This window comes from Nerophis lumbriciformis, linkage group LG17, assembly GCF_033978685.3.
Source record: "Nerophis lumbriciformis linkage group LG17, RoL_Nlum_v2.1, whole genome shotgun sequence".
Lineage (NCBI taxonomy): Eukaryota > Metazoa > Chordata > Actinopteri > Syngnathiformes > Syngnathidae > Nerophis > Nerophis lumbriciformis.
In genome coordinates this window covers 25922488-25945765 of record NC_084564.2, presented here as the reverse complement: position 1 = coordinate 25945765, position 23278 = coordinate 25922488, and the positions used below count along the sequence as shown (strand labels likewise).

Sequence of the window (23278 nt, the reverse complement as noted above, 5' to 3'; positions counted from 1 at the left end):
ACACTTGGTAAGACTATTTTTGTTAGATTTTTCTTCAATGAGACTTTTTCATCGCAGTGCTTCTGCGCAGGAGACAGGCATGGATCTGTTTACTTTCTGGGTTGTTGACGCGTCATGTTGCCACGTGACTGTTTTTTCTTTTTTCTGTTTTTCACTAAACCACATTATTTTGTACACAGAAGATACATAAGAGTTTTATTTTTATTTGTTTCTATTTGATATCCGAACCTAACTATGCATATGGTGTGATGAATGGGAATTATTTAGGAAACTATTTTTGCATTTTGAAGTTGTTCCATATTAAATATGTGATACTTTCCACACCTCATGCATGTATGATATGCACGTGTATATATGTGTATGTGTATGTGTGTGCATATTTTTGTTAATATTACTTCTTTAGTTTTTTACTTTTGCAATTGGATATTTAGTAGCTCTTGGGGGGAGCTTTTTGTTTTTGTTTTGTTTTGTTTTTTTGTTTTCCATGTTTATTTTATTGCCTGCAGTGTACGAGTGTATGTTTGTGTGTGTGTGAATGAGAGATTGTTTATGTGTTTGCTTGAATGGTCCAGTTGTGTGCATGTTTGTGTTGTGTGTCTGTGGCCCACAGTCTTTGACCATTTGCCCTCTTCTCTTGTTCATGTTTCATGAACAGAGGAATGATTTATCTGACCATGATCACACACCCTCTTCTTCCTTTCATGTTTCTGAAATAACACTATATGGATAGTTCTGATAGTGAATTCTCCTCTGAAATAGAGGAGAATGAAGATTTGATAAACTCCCACAATTTGGAATCGATCAGTTTCTCAGACCACATCAACTACAAATCACAAAGATTTATGAGCGAAATGGATCCAGATAGAAATGCTCCTCAAAACACCAACAATGATTGTTTATATTATACTGACGTCACATTTGATAAAACATTTATGCAAGATAAAAACATATCTCTAGTACATTTTAATAGCAGGAGTCTATATTCTCATTTTGATGATATCCAGGACTATTTGAATCAGTTCAAATCTCCATTTAATATTATAGGTATTTCAGAGACATGGATGAATGAGAATACAAGTAATGAGTTTGAATTAAATGGGTATGAAATGTTTTGCACCAACCGTAAAAATAAGAGAGGAGGAGGTGTGGCTCTGTATGTGGACAAAAATATCAGCTGTAGTATTGTAACTGATATGTGTTTAACTGTTGAGGAACTCTTCGAATGCGTCACTGTAGAATTATCATTTTCAAATAGGAAACACATTATTGTAAGCTGCATTTATAGAACACCAGGATCCGACTTAAAAATATTTAATGAATGGATGGAAAAATTATTTAAGAGAAACAAAAAATATATAGTATGTGGTGACTTTAATATCAACCTTTTGAATCCTAATAAACACAAACACACAGCAAAATTTATTGACACCATGTTCTCCATGGGCTTATTCCCACTGATCACACGACCCACTAGAATCACAACACACAGCACGACACTTATTGACAACATATTTTGTAACATTGTAGATCAGACTGTAACTGGAGGCTTGTTAGTGAGTGACGTCAGTGATCATTTACCCGTGTTCATGGTGTATAATATTAACTGCAAAACATCCAAACCTGTAAATAGTGAATATTATCGTAGAGACACAACAGAAAGATCATTAACAGCACTAAAGAATGATTTAGCAAAACACAACTGGGATTCTGTTTTTCAAACGTCAGATATAAATGCAGCTTATAATTTATTTCATGACATTTTTTTCTCACTTTATGATACACACTGCCCCATCAAAAAATGCACTATAACTAACTCCACAAAAACTCCATGGATAACTAAAGGGCTTGCGAACGCTTGCAAAAAGAAAAATTATTTATATAGGACTTTTTTTAGGCATCAAACCATAGAAACAGAACAAAAGTACAAAACATATAAAAATAAATTAACCAGCATATTAAGAGCAAGCAGAAAAGAATACACCACCAAACTATTAATCCAAAAGAAAAGTGATATAAAGGGAATTTGGAAGGTATTAAATACAATTATTGGGCATGGTTCAAACAGTCCTTGTTATCCAGAGTTTTTTGTTGAGAACGACCAAATCATAAGTGACAAGAAGATGATTGCTGACGGCTTCAATATGTTTTTTGTTAAAGTTGGGCCTGAACTGGCAAAAAAAAATCCCAATTAATGATGTACAGCCTATGGAACTTATTGGAAAAAATCCTTACTCGATGTTCCTTACTCCGACTGTCGAAAAGGAAGTTTTAGAGATTATTCATAAAAGCAAGAACAAAACATCACGTGACATTTATGACCTCGACATGAGGACGGTCCGGAATGTAGCGGAAGAAATCATCAAACCATTCACATACATCTGCAATTTATCTTTTCAACTTGGACAATTTCCTTCACAAATGAAACTCTCAAAAGTCATCCCCATCTTCAAATCTGGAGACAAACACCACTTCACAAATTACCGGCCCGTCTCCCTTCTGCCACAGTTGTCAAAAATTTTGGAAAAATTATTTGATAATAGACTTCGTGGCTTCATTGAAAAACACACATTATTATCTGATTGTCAATATGGGTTCCGACAAAATAGGTCAACTTCATTAGCTTTAAGTGATCTAATAGAGAACATTACTAATGGTATCGAGAAAAACAAATTTGTTTTAGGAATTTTTATTGACCTGCAAAAGGCTTTCGATACCATTGATCACCAGATTTTGGTAAACAAACTGGAAAACTATGGCATAAGGGGAGTGGCAGGGAAATGGCTGAAGAGCTACTTGAATGAGAGACAGCAGATTGTTCAGATCGACCAACATCAATCTACACTCATGAACATAACCTGTGGAGTCCCCCAGGGGTCGATACTGGGACCCACACTATTTATAATGTATATCAATGAAATATGTAAAGTATCAACACTGCTGAAGTTCATCCTCTTTGCTGACGACACAACCATTACATGTGCAGGTGACGACGTTAAGCAACTTCTGGCCTCTGTAACTGAGGAGATGATCAAGTTAAAAACTTGGTTTAATACCAACAAATTGTCTCTCAATTTAAAGAAGACCAAAATCATGCTCTTTAGCAATCGCAAAAGTGAAATACCCATCAGGATTGTTATTGATGATACACCAATAGAATATGTTCAACAAAATTCATTCTTAGGAGTGGTAATAGATGAAAATATATCATGGAAGCCTCATATAAATTACCTGAGGACAAAAGTTGCTAAATGTGTTGGAATGATGAGGAGATCATGTCATTTATTGAACACCAATGCTCTGCTTTTATTGTATCATTCATTTATTATGTCATATCTAAACTATTGTGTTGAAGTCTGGGGAAATTGTTATAAATCTCATCTACAGCCTTTAGTCACTCTGCAGAAAAAGGCCATTAGGATTGTGTCCAATGTTCACTACTTACATCATTCAAATCCACTATTCATGGAGTTAAAGCAACTTAAACTGCACGATGTGATCAATTTTAAAACTGCTCAAATTATGTTTAGGGCATCCCAAAACTCTCTACCATCCAATATACAAAACCTATTCCAGGATAGAGGTGCTCATCATAGTTACAGTCTAAGAGGAAACAACAAATTATATTTGCCTAAATTTAGAACAACTTTAAAATCAATGTGCATTTCAGTGCGTGGAGTCAGTCTGTGGAACAACTTAGGGGACGAGTTAAAAACCTGTTCTAACATGATTACATTTAAAAGACTGTTTAAAAAAGAAGTACTGAAGAAGTACGAGGAGGAAAGAGAGTGATGCCCTCAGCACAGAGCGATGGGAGAGAGGTGTATGGTCAGAGAGTGTTTGGGCCTGTGTGTGTGTGTATGTGTGTGTGTGTGTGTGTGTGTGTGTGTGTGTGTGTGTGTGTGTGTGTGTGTTTTGTCTCGTCTTGTCTTGTTTTATAGTAACAGTGGTACTATTGTATTGTTAGTGTACAGGAGCTTTTCTTGTTTTTGTTTGTATAGTATTGTTCTTGTATTATATTGTTTATGTTAAATGTGGAATGAGTGAGAGGGGTTGGGATATTATAAGCATTTGCTTCATCCAACCCCTTTTCAAGCCTTGCATAAATTTCCCTGCCAAAATGTTTAAAAAAAAAGTGTGTGTTGTACTGTGCAGGTTTGAAATAAATAATTCAATCAATCAATCTGGAAATGTTTGCCTCGGCATTTTGATGGTGTGGACGTGTGGCACCGAATGGAGATAAGCGTCTCGTCAGACGTTCCAATATTTGAACAATGATGACGGAAACTGTTTTCGCTGTCGTGTCCGTGTGTCGAAAATTGTTATGCGCTTATTTTTTTATTTGATTTTGTGCGTGGCATAGATTTGCCGTGCGCAGAGCGCAATTGCACAGGCGGGCACCTTAGCGGCTGCGCTAGCATCACAGCTAACGTTAGCCATGCTGCTACCTCTCTGCTCGGGGAGGGCGTATACGTATGTGACGTATGACGTGACGTATGTGACGTGTGTAAGACGGTGCGCTTGCTGTCTGTGAGAGGGAGACACAGGAAAGAGTGAGAAGAGCCTGTCGTGTAATGTCCGCAGCTAAAAGCAACTGCGTGAGAATCCACAGACCTGTGGATGTGTTGAAGGTGTGCTGGAAAATGCGGAACGGAAATTAGGGAGCAGCAGAAAAGTGGAATGTATTATTTAAATCGGTGCGTTGGAAAACACGGACCGGAGTTTATTTTTTTAAACTGGATCTGGATCGGCATTTTCCCATGCCTTGCCGATACGCATTTTTTTGCAAATATCGGCGGCCGATCCGATCCAAATATCGGATCGGGACATCCCTAGGTCCAACGTCACCAGTGACTGCATCTGATTGGTGAAACGGAGTCAAACGTCACCAGTGACTGCATGTGATTGGTGAAACGGAGTCAAACGTCACCAGTGACTGCATCTGATTGGTGAAACGGAGTCAAACGTCACCAGTGACTGCATCTGATTGGTGAAACGCAGGCATGCGCTAGAACCTACTTTGAAGGTCTGTCTGACAGACCAAAACAAACAAAGCGTGCATTAACAGATCGATAAAAATTAGTAGCGAGTAGCGAGCTGAATGCAGATAAATGGAGCGGAGTAAAAGTAGCGTTTCTTTTCTATAAATATACTCAAGTAAAAGTAAAAGTATGTTGCATTAAAACTACTCTTAGAAGTACAATTTATCCCAAAAGTTACTCAAGTAGATGTAACGGAGTAAATGTAGCGCGTTACTACCCACCTCTGCATATAAGTGCCCTATAATCAGAGCCAGCCCAAGCCTCCATGGGGTCCTAAGCAAAATTTGATTTGGGTGCCTTCTATTTCAGATTTTTGGGCCCTCTATTTCTGCCAATAATATTGATCATTAGCACACCTCCTATAACCTCATTGCGGCTTTGGCAGTGTTGTTTACATTATCCTTTTGTTAGCCTGGCATGTCTTTACATAAGACATGTCATTTATAAATACATGGTGGTGGCCCAGTTAAGAACATAAATAATACCAATGCAATAATAACACACACAATACCAATAAATGAGTGATGCCCAGGGTGCCACATATGGTTCCTCTTAATTTCAAAATGTAGAACAATCAGCTACAAGAATGGCCTGGGGCTGAACATTCCAAGTAATAAAGCTTTGTATTTACAATAAAAGTGTCATCTTGTCTCGTCAGTCTTGTACATATTAGTCTTAAATGACCGGTTTTTATTTTTAACTAATTGTTATTGTTTAATGTTTACATTCTACCGAGAGAGCACAGTCCGAAGTTTAATTCCTTGTGTGCTAAACATACCTGGCAAATAAAGATGATTCACGAGTCTGATCATTAGGAGTGGAAGCAGAAAATATAGCGGCATTTGTCTGCTGAACAATAATAGCTTTTATCTTTCCTTCAGTGACATTTTTGCGTTCTACTTTTCCTACTTACTATCTCGTCAGAAGCAGCATGTATGCAAAGACGCCGTCTCAGTGTAACAAAACAGCCACCGCCATTCAAAGTATAGGAATATTCTAAGGAATGAAGGCACGAACAGATTCCCAATATGACTTTCTTTATTTTACAAAAATGCAGCGTTCCACTCAGACAAGTTCAAACTGCGTCTCTTATTTTCCCGGCAACTTTACAAGCGGTAGAAAATGGATGGATGGACTTTCAAACAGCCTTTGACCCCCACAGCACACGTCACTTCCCATCCATGTCTCTGAAGTCTCACCCCCCCAGTCAAAGCCATTGTAGCCCTGCAGCCAACCGCTACACCTCCAAGGAAGTATGTCTACTTATTTCATTACAGCACGTCCCCTAAACGTTAAAACACAACCGACATGAATGAGCACAACATTTAGCAGTGGAAACATGGGTTTTTGACTATCAAGTTGTCTGTCTATCTGTGTTGGCCCTGCGATGAGGTGGCGACTTGTCCAGGGTGTACCCCGCCTTCCGCCCGATTGTAGCTGAGATAGGCTCCAGCGCCCCCCGCGACCCCGAAGGGAATAAGCGGTAGAAAATGGATGGATGGAAGTTTGTATCTTGAGTTGCTGAAATGAAATCCGCAGTGACTGGCGAGTTGTTCTGCTGGCAGCTAAACCAGCATGTTGCGAGAGCAGCAATGCACAGAGAGCTGATATAATGCTCGCTTAGTCTGCTGACAACAACGTTTATTTTCCTCGAATCTTACTCTATTTGATCCACTTTTTATGGATTTTATTTAGGCGCAAAATGAGAATGAAAGGGTTGAAATCCGAATTTGCACGAGTCCTACTGTTTTATTTTTTGAAGTCGCACGCTATTTTAAGTAGCAAATGCGAGTAAATTGGTCGCACTGTACAGGTCTGGTCTAGTCAGCTAGCTGTCTGTGCCTCCACTGAGCCTGATGAGCTCACTGTGCCTCGACCTTCTACATTATCCTCCAAATAAACTATTCTTTAGCTGTTGCACTGGCTCATCACCACAAACAAATGGTGCTTTACAGAAGAAAATTTGCACTACTTGCAACAAAACATGCAAATCTGTTTTGTTTTAAAATCAGCTGGAACTAAAGACACCATTTTTTTTTCATTTTGATTTTAGTAATATATTTGGTGCTATTTATGTTGCCAGAAAATGTTATTTTAATTGAATGTTGTATGTCATGCCCCATTGACATTTGTCTTTTTTTAGATTTGGAGTTGTTTGCTAACCTGACTCTCGACAGATCGTTGTAGTTCGCTGAGCTCCACGCAAGGATCTGGGCTTGAGGGCATTGCAAACTCCTTCACGATAGCAAAAAATAATGAACCAATCAGGATCGCCGGGCGGGATTTCATAGATGTGATGTAGCGCCGAAGCGACTGTTTGATTCAAACAACAACAACGGCGGCACGCAGCGAGGAGTCGTTTGTTGACATTGATTCTGCCATTGCAACTGTTTTTCCACATCGATCGTCTACTGACATTGCTGCGTTGTTTCAGTAAAAGTTCTTTAACTTTTCGCTCTGTCGTTATCCAATATGTCGGCTGTTCTGTTTTGGATTTCCCAGCGTCGCTCTCATCGGCGTCACGGGTTGATTTGGATGTGAGTGGTTGAAGTAGCACGTCATTCAAGATAACAGACAAGTGGTTTATCCAATCACATACAATGATTTTTTTTTACAAGACCCCCGCCTTCTGAAATACATATTCTATTGAGAAGTCCCAGATCCTTGTGTGGAGCTCAGCGAACTACAAGGATCTGGCGAGAGTCAGGTTAGTTGTTGGCACCATGCGCCTGTACCTCTCCTGTTATATGCAATGCCACCTGTGTATTATTTTTGTGCTAATACTATGTAAGAACATGATTTTTTTGTGGGGGTGGGTCGGTGGGGGTGAGTGGTTATGTGTCATCAGTTATTTTTTGTGTTTGTTTTAAACCGTTTCATTGTGTATTTTACAGTCTGTTGTTTGTAATACACATAAACCAACACAGCAGCCTGCAACCGTACAATGAACCTGCGCTAAATCTTTTGTTTATGACTCATGAAGTTGTAAGGTGTACCACGCACCAGTATTACGCATTTTGTTAATGACCCACACCGTGTCACCACGTACCATGCACCTGTACATCTCTTGGTTATGACCTACAACAACAACAACAGCAGCAGAAGCACCACCACTAATCACCAAGCCAAATGTCTGTCTGGGTGTAAACACATGGCGGTATCTGGGGCAAGCTGCATGGTGGTCTTTTTATGTAATTCAAATAATGTGCTTTAGTGGTTTTTGGTGGTGGTGGTGGTGCCAAAGACAAGAGTGTGCCGTGGGGATCTGTTTTTGGGAAGTGCACGCATGCAGACAGACGGCAGCTCAGATACATTGCTGCCTTTGACATCAGAAACAGTGTGGACTCACACTCAGGCCAAGAAGAAGAGGAACAGTTCATGTCGTCATTCTGCAAGGGGTCCTTTTGTGCATTGTACCATAGACTGCCGTATCTCTGGTAATGACTCAGACCCTGCCAGTAGCTGAAGAGAAAAAAATAGGCCATGGGACTTGTAAAAGCTCAGTTTGATCTTTGATCGCTGGGGCCTATTGCACTGTTTGGAGCAGATTAGAGGAGTAGTAACTGTACAGCAAAACAATCATTACCTAGACAAGGCCCTCGGTAGGTTTAATGACTGATACTGCAGGCCTGCACTTCTTAAGACTCTTATCAAGTTAATCTGGTTACTAAAGTGAAGTAGTGCAGCGATTAGTCTAGCCAGTAATTTGTAACCTTAAAAAACTAATCACAATGTCAAAGCATGTCACACAAATGCCACACCTACTGATTTTGCAGAGGTTGCAGCTCTATTTTACCTGGATTCAATCATGCCTACAGGTCACTCATGCAAGGTAACTACAGTGTCCTGAGCTGTGTTTGTTAAGGTGGCCAAGGTCAGCTCTCTGTGTACTTTATGCCATGTCATTAGAGTATACTAAGATCAAAGAGGAAATCTTAGACTGGTGTGTGTGCATAACCTTCTTAAGTACAAATCCATTCATAGGGGATTAATTGGTCATTCCAACATTATTTGCTATCTGCGCACCTCCTGTCAGTCCACACAGCAGGAAGAAAGCTTGCGTCATCTCTGACCTTTGCTTTGTTCCAGTGCTCTGCGCTTTTTTACTTTTAAGTAAACGTCCTAAAGTGACCTTGTGCAAAGGCTTTTTATGTTGTGATCCCTTCAAGACGGAGTTTGAATTTCCTTTTAGACTTGACCACCACCTTCTAAAGCTGTTCACACCTGTAGCCATTTAGTGGCATCAAAACACTGTTGCTACACATAACTATATATGCACTGTACAGTGTCAAACTCCACCTTAAGCTTCAAAGTAGGCACTAGGGCTAGGGTTTTTGTATTTTTATGCATAAAAATGCTTAAAACTGAGAAACTAACAGACATGTTACTTTTAGACTTTCAATCAACATATTCTTGTCTCAACACATTAGAACTATTTGCAATAATATACTTTAAAAAATATTTGGCTTTAATGCGTACAGACTTACAGAGCTTTTGTCTACATCATAGACTTAGACTTAGATTTCCTTTTATTGTCATTCAAATTTAAACCTTACAGTACAGAAAAGAACAACATTTTGTTGCATTAGCTCGTTGAAGTGCAGGATAAGAGAACAATAAGGTGCAGATATAAATAAATAGATTACTGTACAGATAAATATATTGCACTTTTGCATATGCATCCACGTTTATGGATGCATATGCATATTTATATTCCAGCAAATTAATCCGTTTTTGGGGGGAATTAAGGGGATTATTAGGATGCATTCAAGAGTCTTATGGCCTGAGGGAAGAAGCTGTTACAGAACTAGGAAGTTCTGCTACGGAGGCTGCGGAACCACTTTCTAGAGTCCAGCAGTGAAAACATCATGCTGGTGAACTGAATAAATAATTGATAAAACTATACAGTGTTTATAATGTAATGTAATCATATTATTAAATAATAATACAAGAAACCATTTTAAATGATAGACACTTTTATTTCTCATTACTGTAGAATTGTTTACCATTGCACTGTAATTGGAAGGTAAATAACTTATAAATAAATAAACCAAAGAATAAAATTGATTAATTTTTGTAAGCAAAAATTTCACTTGAACAAATACTGAACATCTTAAAGTGCTTTTTTTTTCCAGTTGAAAAAACGAGGTCGGAATTTGTCTTTTTGTTTATTGCCATCACGTGATCATGGCATTCCTGCTCGTTTCTCTCACATCCGATTTGAAGCTGAATTATTACCGTAACGGGACATTCGGCTCTCACTGGATCGGTTTCCAGCAGAGTGTGAAGCGACTGGGATGAGAATCAGCACCTCCAAGTCCGAGTCCATGGTTCTCGCCCGGAAAAGGGTGGAGTGCCATCTCCGGGCTAGGGAGGAGATCTTCCCCCAAGTGGAGAAGGTCAAGTACCGCAGAGTCTTGTTCACGAGTGAGGGAAGAGTGGATCGTGAGATCGACAGGCGGATGGGTGCGACGTGTTCAGTAATGCGGACGCTGTATCGATCCGTTGTGGTGAAGAAGGAGCTGAGCCGGAAAGCAAAGCTCTCAATTTACCGGTCGATCTACGTTCCCATCCTCACCTATGGTCATGAGCTTTGGGTTATGACCGAAAGGACAAGATCACGGGTACAAGCGGCCGGAATGAGTTTATTCCGCCGGGTGGCGGGGCTCTCCCTTAGAGATAGGGTGAGGAGCTCTGTTATCCGGGAGGAGCTCAAAGTAAAGCCGCTGCTCCTCCACATCGAGAGGAGCCAGATGAGGTGGTTCGGGCATCTGGTCAGGATGCCACCCGAACGCCTCCCTATGGAGGTGTTTCGGGCACGTCCGACCGGTAGGAGGCCGCGGGGAAGACCCAGGACACGTTGGGAAGACTATGTCTCCCGGCTGGCCTGGGAACGCCTCGGGATCCCCCGGGAGGAGCTGAACGAAGTGGCTGGGGAGAGGGAAGTCTGGGCTTCCCTGCTTAGGCTGCTGCCCCCGCGACCCGGCCTCGGATAAGCGGAAGAAGATGGATGGATGGACGGACATTCGGCTTTGTAATCATATATGTTTTCTCTTAATTTTTGTTACTTCGTGGCACTTCTCACAAGCGTGTCTTGAGTAGGGAGGCTGTCTGTCCTTGCTTCCAGTGTGTGTATAAAGCTAGCGCCCACCGAAACACAGATTGTGAATGACTAAAAAGAAGGCTCACTGCCTTCAGTTAATTGTACTGTTAAATTCACGCGCTTAAAGCGCTGAGAGCGATGCACGGAGTGAGACATCTTTCTCCCCGTTTGAAGCGAGAGGCGAACATACGCGACGCTCAACAATTCCGATTGACGAATATGTCTGTCACTCAAATGCCGGTGACGGCGGAGAGAAATAAACACACAAAAAACTCAGACCCTTGGGGTTACGTAATCGCACTAATTAAGACCTTGATGTCGATTCGATGTTGATTATTTGTGCAGCCCTAGTAGGCAGTCATAAATGTCTAAAAATGTATCTTATCTTCAAAGTGTAGTAGTATTGGACATCATCGTCTGCTGAAAATTGTCTTGTTGGATCGGAAATTACTTGGAGGGTGCAGTGTTTTCCACAAATAGGGACGGGTATCAAATTCGGTATGTTTATATGTACCGATCAAATTCCTTCGGTATTACAGGGTACAGATTCAGTTAAATTCAAACGGTATTGGATTTCACTACCTTTGTTCCACAATTACGGCATTCCCGGTTGCAAACTTGTCACCAGCTCAATTAGTTGACAGGCAAACTGGCGTATTCATAGAAGACTGCCTCTAGGTAATGTTGCAATTTTCAATGCCAACAAAGCAAGCATGACTTATAGAAAGCAGTCAGTGCTGCTTTTCAAAATGTGCTAGCTCGATTAGTGCTGGTCGATACGGCAATTAAAAAAAAAGATCACCAATGTTTTTCATATCATCCGATCGTGATTAATATCACAATTTTGTACACTGACTTTAACCTGACAGTTTTAAAGCATTTGTAGGAAAAAAACAAATAAACTGTAAGGATTAGCAGTTCAACATTGTATTAACATACTGAGTAAATAACAAAGGAAATTCATTAAGAAAAAGCCCAATAACATAACAAAGTAGGACTGCACGATTATGGCCAAAATAATAATCATGATTATTCAATATTGAAATCACGATTATTAATCACGATTATTCACTGTTAATTAAAGCATATTTTATTGCACCTTATATTTTAAACAAACCGTATGTGAACTTGGCTTTTATTTCAAAATGAACCTCCACATTTGATAATCAAAAATACAACTAAGATACACGTTACGATCAGCTGATGTGTGTTAAGTACAATACTTACAGGCAAACCCTTTGCACCGCTCAACAAAAGACACGGCTGGCACATTCAATTAATAGCAAGAACTACTTCCCAAATATAGCAACACAGTCACACAGAGGACAAACTGAAATGAATGCGTTCTTGGAACAGAAAAGGAATACTGGACATCAGCTATAATTATAAGCTCCGTGTTTAAAAAAATAAATATATATATATATTTATATATATATATTATTAAATAAATTAACATTTATGTAGACCACAAGTGTTTTAAATGTAGAAAAACAATCTTAATTCAACCCATTTAAAACTTAGATTAAGATTTCCTACAAAAAATGTTGTACGCTCAAATCCAGAAAAACGTACGCATTAAAAAATTCAGATGCATTAATCCAAGCACATTTTTTTTGTACCTCGCAGTCAACGTAGAATTGAGTGCGCATGTTGGAGTGGCTGGGCCACTCCCTGTCCATGCCCCAATTTCCATCCATCCATTTTCTACCGCTTATTCCCTTTGGGGTCGCGGGGGGCGCTGGAGCCTATCTCAGCTACAATCGGGCGGAAGGCGGGTAAATGCGTAAATCATATTTAAATTAGCCATAGTCCTGACACAAAGATAATGAACAAGACGGCAAAATAGAAACATTTCACCGACAATGAGTTGGAGGTGCTTCTTGCTGGAGTGGAAAAACATACTCTATTCTACTTATTTTTGCAAGTTAGTGAAGCAGTGCATGACCGGGGGAAAAGGTGTGGTTTAGTGTTTGCCACTGTCCCCTCGGGTTGTTAACATCAGTATACTTTGCACACAGAGACAATCGGGGGCTTGTTGGAAAGATTTTAAGTTTATTTCAAACATCTACACAGTTACAATTTGATACATTACTAATTTCACTAATTTTCCATTTACTCATGACAACATGTCCAAAAAGGAGTAGGAAGAAGCAGGGCTTATTTAACAATCCTACCCCGTTTCTACTTCATAGCAATTACCAAAACGTTTGTTCGCTTCCTTTTTTCAATTTGTTCCACAATTTGAATAACAGACAATAAATACAACAGTTCTCATAAATAATTACGGGTAGTTAAATAAGTTATTATTCACATATGAGAATATCTCATTTTCAAAAGGGTAAAAATGTTTACCACAATTTTTCTCCTTTTGTACTTTAATATTTTGAGTTTGAGCAGTTTCTTCAAATTGATATTAGTACACTGTTTGACTTATTTGCTTAATCCATTCCATAATTTAATTTCACATACTGATATAATAAAGGTTTTAAGTGCATACAAAGGTTTGAAGTTGACTTTTTCCTTAAGTCTATATTTCTCCTTTTTTGTTGAGGATTAGTGTACAACCTTGGGTGTAGCAGGTTTGCTTTGTGCATAATTTTTAGCTTTTTGCAAATGCACCAAATCATTGAATTTTCATATTTTTGATTCAAGAGTTTAAGTGTTCTCTATATCCAACAATATGTATTGTTCTAACTGACCTATTTTCTAATACAATTAGTGAATGAAGTGTACTTTTGTAGTTATTTCCCCATATTTTTCAGATATGGTAACACTAGCAAACAGTTAAGAAAATGGAGTGATTTTGGTGCCAGAACATATTTTGCTTTGCTCATTATTGCTCACTATTGAAATATTTTTAGCTACCTTGTGTTTATATTTTTTGATGAGATTTCCAGTTAATTTTGTCATCCTATTATTACACCCAAAAATGTGTTTATTTTACTCTGTCAATAGAAGTGTTTACATGTGCTCCAATTTGAATGACTCTGTACAAAACCACAAATTTTGATCATGTCAGAATATTCTGAATGGCGTGTTTACATGAAGCAGTTTTATTCCAGTTAGGTTTTTAATCTGATTAATTGTGTTGTGTGCACATAGCTACTGTCTACTTAGTCTATTTGTATTTATGTTTGACTTTCTCTTCTGCTCTTACCAAATAGCATTATTTCAGTTTTACTGAAATTCAAAGACGGTTTGTTTTTGTAAAACCATTTCTTCTGTTATTTTTGGATGAGCATCTCAAGATATAATAATCCCCTCTATTCCCCCCAAAAATGGATTAACTCGCTGGAATATAAAGACAATATAACATACATCCATAAAAGTGGATGCATATGCAAAAGTGCAATCTATTTATCTATACAGTAATCTATTTATATCTGCACCCTATTGCTTATTTATCCTGCACTACCATGAGCTAATGCAACAAAATGTCGTTCTTATCTGTACTGTAAAGTTCAAATTTCAATGACAATAAAAAGGAAGTCTAAGTCTAAGATGTAGTTTAACCAGAAAAAAACAGCAAAGTCACTAACTTCAACCACTGACTGGCAATATGCATAAAGACGGGATATACATTTTGGGGGGCACGTATGCTCAATGTGCATCATGAGGATTGTTATTAGGACAACTACATAAATGAATGTACTCACCAAGAAGCCACCTATTACACTTTTAGTCTGTTAATCCACCATGCTGTTACTTAGAATGTAAGAATCATGTGTTAAACCCAGGCCACATCGCTAGAACAATGTTGCTTAATTGCAATTGCATATTTCATATGATCTGAACGTTGATCAAATGAAAATCTTTCCTGTTGCCATATACATATTTGTCATATGATGGCTTTTATAGCAATTTGTGTGCAGTCGATAGCTCCGATTACGTTAGGAAAACTGGTTGTGGCTTCAAATTGCGCTTTAATGTCGGCCTGTTCAGTTTGCTTGTATGGGAATTTAGAATACCAGGCGAACATGCCAATAATATGTATTTTTGCACTACTTTGCCTATGGGGTGTGTTAAGTGTTCATATACCTTTGCACATTTCCACATTCAGTTCAATCTAGGGCTGGTCGATATGGCAAAAAAAATGATCACGATTAATTTTTTTATATCATCCAATCTCAACTAATACCACAGTTTTTTTTACTTTGTTTTTTTAATCAAAGCATTGGCAACACTAAATTGGCCCTAGTGTGTGAATGTTAGTGTGAATGTTGTCTATCTGTGTTGGCCCTGCGATGAGGTGGCGACTTGTCCAGGGTGTATCCCGCCTTCCACCCGAATGCAGCTGAGATACCGTGAATTGATTTACGTGGATCCCGACCGACTTAAACAAGTTGAAAAACTTATTCGGGTGTTACCATTTAGTGGTCAAGTACTTTAACTTTAACTTTAATTGTACGGAATATGTACTGTAGTGTGCAATCTACTAATACAAGTTTAAATCAATCAATCAAATAGGCTCCAGCACCCCCCGCAACCCCGAAAGGGACAAGCGGAAGAAAATGGATGGATGGATGTCCCGTATAGGATTATACTGATTACAACAACCCTACTGTTAACTACTGCAGAATCTTGTAACAAACATTTTCCACCATGCTAACTGCTGGTGGAACTGTCATTTTGTTCATATATATAATTGTGTGGGTGGTGCAACGTTACAGGTATTCCACGCTACGGTTCGTACCTGGTTTTAGGGCCACGGCTTTTCTTCTTCTTAGGTACGTTTTGTGAGTGTAAAAAGAAAAACTTTTTTTCCTTTCAAAGTTATTTAGTTTTTTTGCATGTCATCACAAATATTCTGCAGTAAACAAAGTATCATTGGTGTAGTGCATACTGTAGACTTTTATTTCAAGTTAACATTTACTAAACAACACAAATGGTAAATTATTATTCCTTATTTACTTGTATACATCAGTGCTTCTCACCAGTGCTTTTGCAAACGGCAAGCAATGAACCAGATTGTGGAGTTTTTAAAACTTAAATTCTGTTTCATTGAATGAAAATACATTAAAGTGCAGTTTGAATTTGACGTACTGTAAAAGAATGTGTACCAACACATAAAACAAGTGTAATGATTATGTCAGGAACAAAATGTTTTTTTTATCCACAAACAAAGAACACAAAGTTATACCGGTGCTATTGTGCTTGGTACGCCAACAGTAGGGACACGTTTTTTTTAGTACATGTTATATCAGAGGAGTGGAATCTTTGCAGACACATAAACAAAACGTCTGATTAATATATTTAGATATAAAAATCCATTTTGTGATTAAATTGGTGGTTGTGTTTATTCTCCCAGTCGGGACCAATACAGTCACATAGAGGTACTATGAGTGCACATGGACACACACACACACACACACACACACACACACACACACACACACACACACACACACACACACACACACACACACACACACACACACACACACACACACACACACACACACAAATGTTATCATTTGGAATGGGGACCAAGTTTTTGATCATCACTTGTGGGGACCACCCTTTCTACAGGTTGTGGAGGCATAAAAAAACAATAGGTAAAATGTATGGCGTCACATTAGTGCCAAAAATCCAAGCGCATAAAAACTGTTATCGCGCGCTGATTCTCCAAAAGGGTGTCGCGCGCGCGGTGCTTTTCTGCGCGCGCGCCGTCTCGATCTGTGCGCTCTCTGTGTACTCCTGGCATCTCTCCTCGCGCTGTCATGTTTCTTTTTGGCACTTTGGGGCGGGTATGCTTAGACGGCCCCTCCTTTCTGATTGGCTCTGAGCATTTTTCATAAGACCAATCATTCTCCAGCGTAGCAACGTTGTAGCCATCTTACCTCGGACAGCTAGCCTCAATCATTACATTGATGTCAATGGTACATGTACTAATTAAATTACCATAACTTGCTCTAATTTTCGACCAATTTACAAACGGTTTGCCTTGTTACAAATCTTATTACATGTAGATATGACATAGGATGCTGTACCTGTTGAAATTACCTCTTTCGCTTTAAAAAAAAAAAGACTTAATTGTGCAACATAGTTGTGTAGGGTCAGTGTTAGTCAGTTCTCTGATTATTTTAAACTGTTTCAGAATACATTATTAAAAGGCTGTTTTTAACATTTTAAAAACAAAATTCAAAGATTATTTCATTAATTTTATGGCTGAATCAAAAGAAATTCCATAAATTAGAAAACAAATGTTCAAGAAGAAGTGAAAATATAAAATAATGTTATGGTTGGATGTTATTGCTGGTGGACCAGTTCTGGCTGAAAGATGTGATTATGGTGTTTGTTGTCTTATTATTTATTTGGGTCACATTTTGTATTACCCTGTATTGTGTTTATGTGGTATGAAATAACCTTCATCAGCGCGTGACCTTTTTTTATCCACTTCTTCCTCCGTAAATCTTGATACATATTGACGATGACCCGCCCTGCTATTCTTCTGATTGGCTCTAAGCATACCCGCCCCCAAAGTGCCAAAAAGAAACATGACAGCGCACAGACCGAGATGGCGCGTGCACAGAAAGGCACCGCGCGCGCGCAAAAAGGCACCATGCGCGCGCAAAAGGGTGTCGTGCGCGCGCACGAAGTGGAGAATCAGCGCACGATAACAGTTTTTAAGCGCGTGGATTTTTGGCACTAATGTGACGCCATATAAATGACCACTGCCCAGTTAGCTCATACACGTCTTTAAATCTCTGGATTGATGAAGTAATGTGCTGATCATTCTTACTGGGGACCCTGGGGAAAAAAGAGTTAATATGGTTCATGGGGACCAAATTTAAATAATTTAAAGTTAAAGTACCAATGATTGTCACACACACACTAGGTGTGGCAAAATTATTCTCTGCATTTGACCCATCACCCTTGATCACCCCTTGGGAGGTGAGGGGAGCTGTGAGCAGCAGCGGTGGCGATTTAAGCCCCAATTCCAACCCTTGATGCTGAGTGTCAAGCAGGGAGGTAACTGGTCCCATTTTTATAGTCTTTGGTATGACTCGGCTGGGGTTTGAACTCACATCCTACCGATCTCAGGGCGAACACTCTAACCACAACTTTTGCATAATTCACACAAATTTGTACGTGACTACTGAGGACTATTAATAAAAATATATATATATATATATGTTTTCTTTAATTAATAAAAAAAAAGTTCAAATTAAATATGACATGATCCTCAGAATACAGCACTACAGTTGTCCTCTTATAGGAAGTTTCACCACTTAAATGTTAAAGCAAATCCTGCATCTTCTGTGACATTACTGAAAACTGCAATTTAGCAGTAATGAAGTTGTCTGCAACTCCAACTACCATTTATAGAAGGTTGGAAAATTATGAATGTGAATCCTACTTTAAGGTAAAAATGTTTTATAATCATTCTGTATGAAAATGTCATCCTAAGGAACACTAAACCAGATTTTGTTTTTGGAAAAAGATATTAGTTTTAACTAAGGATGGATACCATACAGAATCACATGAAAGGTTTCCCTTTAGGGCACCTGTTTTTTTGTCCCCATACCGTCAGAGGTCCCCTAAAAAAGACTGTGTAAACAGAGCAATGTCCCCATTAAGTAAGCATTGCCAGAACTCACACACACACACACACACACACACACACACACACACACACACACACACACACACACACACACTCACACTCACACTCACACTCACACTCACACTCACACTCACACAGGATCACGGTCAATAACAGGTGGATTGTTCCGTGCAGGATTATACCAATCATCGTTGCTCACCTACTGTTTACTACTGCGGTAACTTCTAACGGACTTTTCCGCCATGTTTGATCGAGGAAATGTGCTAACAGCTAATCACCGTGATCAAACTCAAATTAATCACAATCAACGACAAGATTATATAATCGCCCAGCCCTAAATCACTCTTAATACATTTCAACTTTGTTGTGAAAAAAGGCGTACACCAGGTTTTTGTGTGTATGCAAGCTTAATACATGAGGCCCCAAGGATGGGGATGCGTTTAGAAGCGGACTTACGATGCACTCCACCACTGACTAGACAAAGTTGTGACATTCAGAGACAGTCCTCCTGTTATATGTTTCTGAGCAAGTGCGGCAGGCTGCCACAAATAATTTTTTTAAATGGAAAAACTGAGGTGTTTTATTTGCTTGTAGAGATGTCTTGTATATGGACTTGCTTCCATATGTATTGTAGATGTTAGATATACAGTTTACTGTAACTGTTTTGTTTTTCTGCACAATGTCTGCTGATTTTTTTCCACGCTTGGTCAAAAAGGTGGTTCCTAATGTTTTTGTCACTTGCAAATCAACATAAATCAACAGGCTAGCAAATATTAAGATATGCACATTCATACTGTATACAGCCCCGCTGCCATGTATATACTTAAAAGGAACGATTAGAATAGTTCACGCGAATCATTTTCCTTAAACCGACAACAGTGTTTGTGCTATGGTGGGGGCCACGTGAACACCCAAGCACAGTGGCTTGTGTGTTTTCTCAAAACAGTGGCGTTTCTTTCAGCTTCCCGCGCAAGGGATTGCTGAGAGGGGCACGAGGCTCTCTACTGTTGTTTACTCCTGGGGATCACGTTGACAAAGTGATGTTTGTGAGGCCGTCTGAAGTGGAGATGTTGAAACCACACGTGTCCATGTTTTTGCGCGGGTGTTTGTGTGCTGTACTTCCAGCTGAGCGTGTGTGCTGTTGCTTGATGTATGACTCATATTTCATCTTCGCTGGACACTTTTTTTTGGGAGCTATCATCACACTTTGGTCCCAACTAGAGGTGGGGGAAAATCGATTGTAAAATCGATTATAGTCATAATTGGCTACCGTATGTACTTATTGTAAAAAATAAAAAGTCAGGCAGTACTAAAATTTGGCTGACCGCAGCGAGCCACTTTATCGAGAGATCCAACCAGTTCCTTTAATTTTAGGGCACATGTTGTAGTTTTGCACACATTTCCATTAAGTTAATAAATGTAGTGGGAGCTAATTCAACTGTTATTACAAATGCACTGTTTTTAAAAGTTGCAAGTGATTTTTTTGAAGTTTTAATTTTTTAATTGTTCTATTTTTTCAATAAATGTCTGCTATGATAATGTCAATGAGGGATTTTTAATCACTATTATTTTGAAATTGTTACTAATATTGATACTGTTGTTGATAATATTAATTTTTGTTTCACTACTTTTAGATTGTTTTGTGTCGCGTTTGTGTCTCCTCTCAATTGCTCTGTTTATTGCTATTCTGAATGTTGCTGGGTCGGGTTTGGTTTTGGAATTATTATGGTATTGCTGTGTATTGTTTTGTTGGATTGATTAATAAGAAGAAGAAAAAAATAAAAAATTAAAAGTTGCAAGTGATGAAAGCTTATTTAGTGAAACGAAAATAAATGTAAAACTGCATCAAAATACATAAAGATGCATCAATAATCAATTTTTAATCAAATCATAGCTCCTGAATCGTAATCGAATCGTGAGGCGCCCAAAGATTCCCACCTCTACTCCCAACCCAGTTGTGTCCTTTTGATTTAATTAATATTGATTACTATGACTAACTTATATGTAATCACTTTGCAGGTGGCCATCAAGATCATCGACAAGACCCAGTTGGATGCAGTCAACCTGGAGAAGATCTACAGAGAAGTTCAGATCATGAAGATGCTGGACCATCCGCACATCATTAAGCTCTACCAGGTGAGCAGTAGCTCTACAACAGAGAAAGTAACTCATTTGTATGTTATGTTCTACACAAATTGGTAGCTGATCAACATCTCAGAAAAGATTGTGTCAGACATTAGAAGTTGCACTGTATACAGGGATGTGAAATGTCCGTGTAAACGCAGAAATCTGCCTTCTTAAACATACATTATTGCGTCAAAATATAACTTCTTCGTTTTTTTAATGAAATATCAATAAAAATATGAACATTCACCTTAGCCGCAGGTATTCTCTGTTCTTCTGGCCTAAACGGTATAGCTCGGTTGGTAGAGTGGCCGTGCCAGCAACTTGAGGGTTGCAGGTTCGATTCCCGCTTCCGCCATCCTAGTCACTGCCGTTGTGTCCTTGGGCAAGACACTTTACCCACCTGCTCCCAGTGCCACCCACACTGGTTTAAATGTAACTTAGATATTGGGTTTCACTATGTAAAGCGCTTTGAGTCACTAGAGAAAAAGCGCTATATAAATATAATTCACTTCACTTCACTTCACTAAACGCCGCACTGAGTTGCAGGATGGGGAGACGATCAAGAGCACTAAAACAAGCTTGCTAGTTAGTGTCAGGTTCAAACACTGATGACATCTATTAAACAAGACAAGAAGCAAGGAATTAAACAGACAAAATTAAATTTGGCTCAATTCAGGAGAAACGTCTGGGCTGTACTCTGGTACAGTCTCCAACAGGCTCTGACGAAAGATTGTACGCCTCCTCTTTTATTTGGACTTTCCCTGATTACATGGCAACAGCTGTTTCTAAGGTACGGGGGTCGTAAACAGCCATCGCCTTTGATTAAAAACAGTTCAAAGAAAATTTCGGTTCAAAGAAAAGGTTGTGAAAGAGTTCAAAGAAGAGGTCGTAAAACAGTTCAAAGAAGAGGTGCCTGGAACTTGGGCAGGTCTTGCTTTCTCTCCGCTTTGTAGTTCTCTGTTCAAAACAAAATCTTTCTGTCGATTACAATACATCAAAGAAACAGAACACCTTCATGTGGCTTCCCATCCTACACAGTGGAGTTTTACAAGCCTTCTTCTTGGTAGGATCAAAGACAGCTTTTGTCTGCTCGCCAGGAACTCATTGAAACACAAAGTTTTGTGATAACTTAGATACAATTATTCTGACAGTTAGCTTACCAGGTAGCTAGTTGGCTAACCAGGTAGCTTGCATGTTGTTGCTTCCGTTCGCTCTCTGAGCCACAACTTTGACGGCTGTCTAATCGTATTTGGATGATTACAATCTGACCACTGTTAGTTCCGAACCAGTTATAGTTCTTGTGTATTAACTAGTAACCAGCAAGAAGGTATATTTTTGACGAGACAGATTGTAGCTGAGATAGGCTCCAGCGCCCCCCGCGACCCCAAAGGGAATAAGCGGTAGAAAATGGATGGATGGATGGATTGTAAACAGAGGTCACAACACCGGATGTATATTTATTACCTGAGGGGTAGGGATAGAGGACAGGATAGAGTTGCCAAATGGGAAATGTTTTCTGAGTTCTTTGCATGCATGTTATATCATTTTACATTACATTTTCAATGATAATGTTAGTAAATTATCTACTAAAAAAACAAAAAAAATATGTGCTACATTACACGGGACATGTAAGTGACAAAAAGACAGCCAAAAGAAATTGGTAGATAAGAATACATCTAAAGGTGAAATATAGTGTAGAAATGCATCCAATTGCAGGAAATGTAGTCTTGATTTTAAAAATGTTCTTTCAGGGTGTGCGTGGCAGTACTTGGTGCCAATAGAAATGTTCCTCTTTTTTTCGTCAGTTTTCCTCTTTTTTTCCTCAAAGGGTGTATAATATAGTCTAAGCTGTATTTCCTTCGTTATACTGTGTACTCCTGTGTAGTTCTCAAAAGAAAAATAACTGCTAGTCTGTCAGGGTTCCTACACAATAATTCCTCCTCAAAAGGGTCTGCAGAAGTGGTGGCTCAAACATCCATCCATCTATCCATCCATTTATAAACTACCGCTTGTCCCTCTTTCGGGATTGCTGGGTGTGCTGGAGCCTATTCCAGCTGCACTTTGGCGGAAGACGGGGTCCACCCTGGACAAGTCGCCACCTCATCGCAGGGCCAACACAGATAGACAACATTCACACTCACATTCACACACTAGGGCCAATTTAGTGTTTGCAATATCTCGATAACTGGATCAGTTCAGGACAAATTCTAATGCTTTTGTCAAACACATTAAATGTTTTGAAGTTAAAGATTCTGACACCAGGATCTCTGTCTTTGCCTTTTCTCAGGTACGTTCACATGACTTTTCCTATCAACTGACCTTAGGTGCGCACGCACAAAAGCGTGGTGTTCTCTGGTAGGCATGTCCCGATCCAGGTTTTTGCACTTCCGATCCGATACCGATAATTGTTTTTGCACTTCCGATCCGATACCGATACTGGCC

The 23278-nt window shown here is 39.1% G+C and overlaps 1 protein-coding gene across 2 annotated transcripts in view; it reads left to right on the top strand.

The window, feature by feature from the left end:
• The window catches only part of sik2b (salt-inducible kinase 2b), a 140565-nt gene that overhangs the window by 16629 nt on the left and 100658 nt on the right, over positions 1 to 23278 (top strand). For both annotated transcript variants that reach the window (XM_061972974.2, XM_061972973.2), the window contains exon 2: positions 20729 to 20845. In XM_061972974.2, coding sequence (XP_061828958.1) covers positions 20729 to 20845 — 117 coding nt within the window. The remainder of the gene's footprint in view (positions 1 to 20728; positions 20846 to 23278) is intronic.